This window comes from Micropterus salmoides, unplaced genomic scaffold (assembly GCF_014851395.1).
Source record: "Micropterus salmoides isolate LMB-PRFRI ecotype aquatic unplaced genomic scaffold, ASM1485139v1 Ms_hic_scaffold_3685, whole genome shotgun sequence".
In the NCBI taxonomy this organism is placed as follows: Eukaryota; Metazoa; Chordata; class Actinopteri; order Centrarchiformes; family Centrarchidae; genus Micropterus; species Micropterus salmoides.
The window spans coordinates 23,151-29,150 of record NW_024043023.1 but is presented as its reverse complement, the minus strand read 5'-3'; the positions used below and the strand labels follow the sequence as shown (position 1 = coordinate 29,150).

The window sequence follows — 6,000 nt, the reverse complement described above, 5'->3', positions numbered from 1 at the left end:
GAGAATTTTAACCACATGATGAGGGCTGTGCCTTTAATATGAGCACACACTTAAACAAGGGCTTTTCATTATGACTGAGGACAGAGGCAGATTACAGTTTGAGACGAGGGAAGGAAGACTTCGCACACACAGAGAAATATTCAAATTTTGAGCAAGACAGGCGAGAACTCGATGACCCTATCACGAGTCATAATTATTTAGAGAAAGACTAATAATATTCTGCAAAAACATTCTGATCTATTACTGTCTCTAAGGTTTTACCTCTGCTTCTCGCTTATCTTAAAAAATATCTCTTGATGTGTAGGATGCAGAGGTGTTAATGCATAGGCTTGAGCAGAGGTGTGGTGTAGGTTTTTTTCAGCTGTTATATCGCCTGTGCCAGATGCAGCAGCAGTGCTATTGACGTCATTAGACGGAACATAAAAGCAACGACAACCAGTAACATTAACATCAGTAAGCGGAGATATCAGGGCAGGTGGCAATACAACAGAGTAATCATGTGGTTTTAGCTGTGCACCCATGTGGAATAGGCCTACACATGGGAGAGAAGCTGCTCTAACTCTAGCACTGTGTCCATCAGTCTTAGTATTCATCACTGTCAGTCTCTCACTCTTCCACTCAACAGTCAGTCACACAGCACAAACACAAGCATACAGAGATAAAATGTGCAATGTGTACATACACATATATAAAAAGTAAATAAATGCACAGTGGAACTTAACCTTGGAGTAATAGATCTTGCCCATCAAATGTATGTGCTAGACAGGTTGGTCTCACAAATGTGAAATGAGTGTGATTTCTTAACATACAAATGATGTATTTGAACGGAAAGTAAAAGAAATACATTTCCCACCATGAAAGGATTATGTAGAGGAAGGTTGTTTTTTTTTATATACTGTATATCTGAAAGAAACCTGGGTGTATAGAAAAAGCAGAGATTGTCCCAAGAGAAAATAGCATTGGTTGTTTTAAGTAAATGGATAAAAACTGCTGTATGTTTGCATTTAACTGAGAAACAACCTATAATATGAATTATGACACATCTGTCAGAAGCAAAGTCAAAAGTAGTGTGACATTCAGAGCCACTAAACTCGGTTGGGGTCAGCTGATCAATTTCCCATTTCCTATCAACAGGCAACAATGTGGTTAACCAAGTAGTCCAACATTTACCATAGCGGTGACAGATGAAGGAAAACATTTCTAACCTTTCTGCCGTAGGGGCGTCAGATCAGAAAACACAAATATGCGTGTGAAGATGAGAAATAAACATTTTTGACATTTAGTTTAGGAGACTTGTTGGAGCAACAAAAAATACAATCAAATACATATGCTAGCGTATAAAGTTTTCACACTTAACTGATCTCATGACTTTATTAAAGATTCAGTTCACTCACTTACTTTTTGTGGTTTCTAGCCATGTAGATGTTTTACTTTTTTAGATATCTGTCTCTGGGTTGTCCCAGAGCTTTCCAGTTTAAACAGGAACTTTTTCTTCTGTAGAATGAAGTTTGAAAACTGCTGACATTTAGGTCTGTGGATTATCTAGAACAACGGACACTCTTACTGGTAAAACATGTCCCTAGTTAAATTTCTGTTTACCTCTATTGTATTGGAGTGATGGTAGAAATCTCAGAGACAAATAACATGAGCAAATAAAACCAAAACTATCTGCATGACTTAATACCACTGGAGGAGGAGAGTGAAAAGACATTTGACATGTACACTACTATTATAGTTCAATCGCACGTGCTCTTCGGACTAACCTATAATGTTTGGCAGTACATTATAAACATATACACATCGTCACATAATTCTGTCATGGTGGAGGGATGTCTACATTTTCTGTTAGAATACGTAATCTGCCTTTTAGACTTCTCATTTTATTAACTTTTGTGAGACTGTTATGTGGTACACTCTACAGCAAAAAACATGCAACTGTAGCCCAGCATGCATTTGTGTATACAGGAGAAAAGAAGGGATAAAGTGAGGGGAAAATGTATACACTTACCCAAACACTTACTTATTGTGATATTAAATACATATAGGTGCATATTCTGAGCCAACTTAGATGACAGTTGCTGCTTTTTATTCTCTTGTGTGATCATATCGCCAGTAACATTGGAAAACTCATTAAGGTTAACAGTAAAACTGTCGGGTCGCAGCTGCAAGAGAGCCGATGTTTTCCCAAAAGTTTTAGGGTTAACATGTACTTTTTCTTTTTCTTTTTTTCCCTCAGCATGCCACTCAAACCATTCACCATTCAAACGGCAGCCACAAGCACGAGCCACTAGATTAAGTGAGCGAGCCCTCAAAACATTTGGCCTTGTTTTATCAACGGAGAGAATTTGCCTGAGCAAAGACACTAAAAGAAAAGACAATCGGTACAAATAATGTGTTGTGTCGTTTCACCAGCCAAAGCATTCTTGATGTCGGCTATATCACCAAACTAATCTGTAGGGTAGATGAACACAAAAGCAAATAACCTTATACAGCTTGTATCCATTTCTTACAGTTATGGTTAGGGCTCAGTGTACCATTAGAGAAGTTTCTGATTATTTATAGAATTGATCTAAAAAACAATTATAATATGAGTTCCTTCATTTTTATTATGGCTTCCTACTACACATCAGTACAATGATCTACCCATACTTCCCTAACCCTGTACAGAACTCAACATAGCCCTTATGAACTGTACAGTGTCATCACTTTCCATCACCAGCACCATTCGTGCAACTCAGAGTGAGTCCTAGAACCTTGTATGTCTTCAGAAATGTTCACAACAAGCATGTTTGGAGCGGTGTAATTAAACTCTGCAGCACTCCCTCCTTGGATTTACTTGCTTTGAACAAGTGCAATGCCATTTGAACTTGTCTGAGTAAGGGACCTGAAATTGCAGGTCATAGCCCCACTTATAAGATAACTCTGGTGCAGAAGTAAGAGAGTAATCCAAAGCAACTACAGAAAATAACACGGGGGAAAAAGACAGATGTTGACAATGTGATATCCAACAGCTCTTTATGCTTTGGAAGACAGCATAACAAAGTAGTCTGGACAGATTTCTTTTTGGAGTCTCAGCTGCAGCAGAGAAGGTTAGTCTTGACAAAGAGTCCAGATCATCAGATCATCATCCTAAACGAAGGTTACAAGGAGAAGCACTAGATTCGGCTGTGCTTTTCCAACAAAATGTCTAATCTGGTATGATGACAGCTCAAAACTCTACTTACTTGCTGTTTATAACGCCATATGACTTTTTTTTTTGCTGTTGGGAAGACTGTGAACCAAAACAAGCAGAGAAAAGTGAACTCGGGAGTTATAGCTGCATTTGGAGCAAGGTGAAGGAAACAAGAGAAAAGAAAAGACAGCATGAACTCTGAGACACAGGACAGTGAGAGAAAGCTGCGAGAGGAGCAGCAGTGTTCACATCAAGCACGACACAGCCCACACTTAAACTTACACACACATATCCATATGAGTGCACAACCTCTCTGCCACTCTCTCAGACACAAACACAACCCTCAAATGGCTGATAGGCCTACAACTTCTCTGTGTAAGGTCTGTGTTCCTGTATATGTGGGTATCGCCTGTAGTTTTATTTACTGATACTGATGTAAGTAGAAGCAGGCCAGGAGTAACCTAGCAGCCATGCCAAGCGCCAATGTGAAGATTTTCTATAAGCAGAAATCCATTCTTTCTGAATGTCTAACAGCGGAAGAAGGCAGACATTTATGTGATTCTTTATGGTTAAACTGCATTCGACACATTCCACAGCAATGACATCGAGTCTGAGCTTTGATATATGACCATTGATTAGCGTTAGCACTGTCACTGAGTGGTAAGCTTTCACTATGAGTGAGTTAGTGAGCTCAGGACACACATCCTGCAATTACAGAGATGAGCCTGGTGTTAGTCAGATGAACGAGGCTGAGCCACGGCAGCTACGCATGTGTCTGACTGTGTGAAGTTGTGATCGCTGCAAGTGACATGTTACCTGGCTATGACAAACAGCACACAACTGACACCCAAGTAAGCCAGCAGAATATACATCCAGATATCGGGCGAGAGGGGGTTGAGGAAGGAGAAGACCCCAGGGTTGGTCCCGTTTGGCTTGCGGTAAAGTATACTTATACCCAGCGTCATGAAGGGCTTGGAGAAGTCAATAACCTTCTCACGCACGTACGTGATGGCGAGGGGAGCCACTGCCAGATCAGCTCTCTGTCAACAGCAAACATAAAAGAGAAGACAGACAGGCCATAAGTCACAGTCACAGGAAGCATTTAGAGGCAATCAAATTAAGAAAACAGGGTCTTTACACTACAAAGTCTGTCCCAAGGCACTTAGCAAGAAATTTAAAGCCCTCTTTCACTTTCCACCCGTCAACTATCCTCCCGCTACTAAACTCAACTTTCTCTCTCTCTCTCGAGCCTAAATCAAAGCATTCATTTATTTTCTTTACCTACTTTCTCGTTTTGTTAGAATGGCTGGTAGCTGTAGCATAGTCCTATCCTTAATGTGAGGTACTGAAATTATATAACATTCCCTGACTGCATACGCACATCCTAGCTGCTGTACCATGACTAAAACCACGCAACAATACGCAACATGGTTGGTGTGTTTTCCCTTTAGTCCTCAATGGTATAATTGCTCAGCAAGCTCTTAGTGATATACTGGCAACTTCACCAAAAACCCTAAAAAATAAAACTGACATTTTAGTAAGGGCTTTTATCCCAGAAAGGACAAACACTGACGTTAAGGACTGTCCTGCTTATTGTCTTTTAATATCTCTAACAGCAACTGGAAACGGTTTTAAACAGAGTTTGAAATATCTTTTTGGGGTAAGACTAAATGGGATCCATAGTTGCAAACTGTTGGTTAGAACACTCTCTTACAGCTTCCAGGTCTGTGTTTCGGTTGTTTTCAAGCAGACTGAAAATAACTAATGCATCTGTGGCATTTAAAGGCCTGAAGATACTTCTGACATTGACACTGTGAGCAGTTAATGAGGGTTGAAGATGTATTGAAGCAATCAACGTGTTGTCTTTGGTGTCAGTGTAATATCGTTGCAATTCTGGGGACCTATAATCCTTTTCCACTGCAAGACATTAACAACCCACAACCAATAACACGAGACTTAAAAAAACTTGTGAGGCTTTGTGACTAAATTCTTCATTGCATTTCCACTGTATTTCACAAACAGGGCATTTTGGATATACACCAGAAAAAGGCAAAAGCTGGACCAACTACATCATTTGTATGCATTGTTAGGCATTAAGGTAAGTAGTTACGTGTCAGACAACAATGTAAGAATTGGTGCTATTATTGCTATTATTGTTTTTACACATTTACATAAACATGAGACACAATTGTATGCGCCAAGAACTCTGCTGGAGGTCTGCCAGTCTGCAGCTTAAAATAAAATCCAGTGCCTTACACCACTTTTGTTTTTATTTCAATTTTTCAGTTTAATTTCTACCCACTGATGCAATACCAACGTTTTGTTCCGATTAAGTGAGTTATTTATAATGTGGCATATTATTTGGCCAACACAGGAGTCGTGCTTATATATGAGTTGTGTGCTTTAGAGATATAGAAAAGGCAAGTAGAGGACCTGCTCAGGAAAGTCATCTTTCCATATCTGGGGTGAAAACCATGTGCTGCTGACAGTTAATAAATCTCAGACTGCATTGTGACTATAAATGCTAAACATCCACAGCAAGGTCAAGTGGTTCATTTATCACAGATATATCCTTTTTGTCTTATGAAGGTTGCCATATATCACTCGAGGATTGACTGAGCTCACGGCTCACAGCTGTGATACATGAAAGTTCTTGCTGATATAAGGCATCTCTGAATATATCCAAACTACCAACCCTACACAGTGTAAATACATCAGGATGTGTTTACTCCACTTGAACGTTAGACGGACCAAAGATCATTTTGCTAAATTCGTTTGACAGGATGTTTCCAACTTGTTTAGCTCACTTCAGCATTTCTTCTTCAACT

General features: G+C 39.6%; 1 protein-coding gene across 1 annotated transcript in view; it reads right to left on the bottom strand.

Moving 5' to 3' along the window:
• Positions 1-855: 855 nt before the first annotated feature.
• LOC119884810 (glutamate receptor ionotropic, kainate 2-like) overlaps positions 856-6,000 on the bottom strand; it is a 28,186-nt gene continuing 23,041 nt past the window's right edge. The window contains exon 3 of the mRNA XM_038695115.1: positions 856-4,212. Within this exon, the coding sequence (XP_038551043.1) occupies positions 3,985-4,212 (228 nt within the window). The 3' untranslated portion in view covers positions 856-3,984. The remainder of the gene's footprint in view (positions 4,213-6,000) is intronic.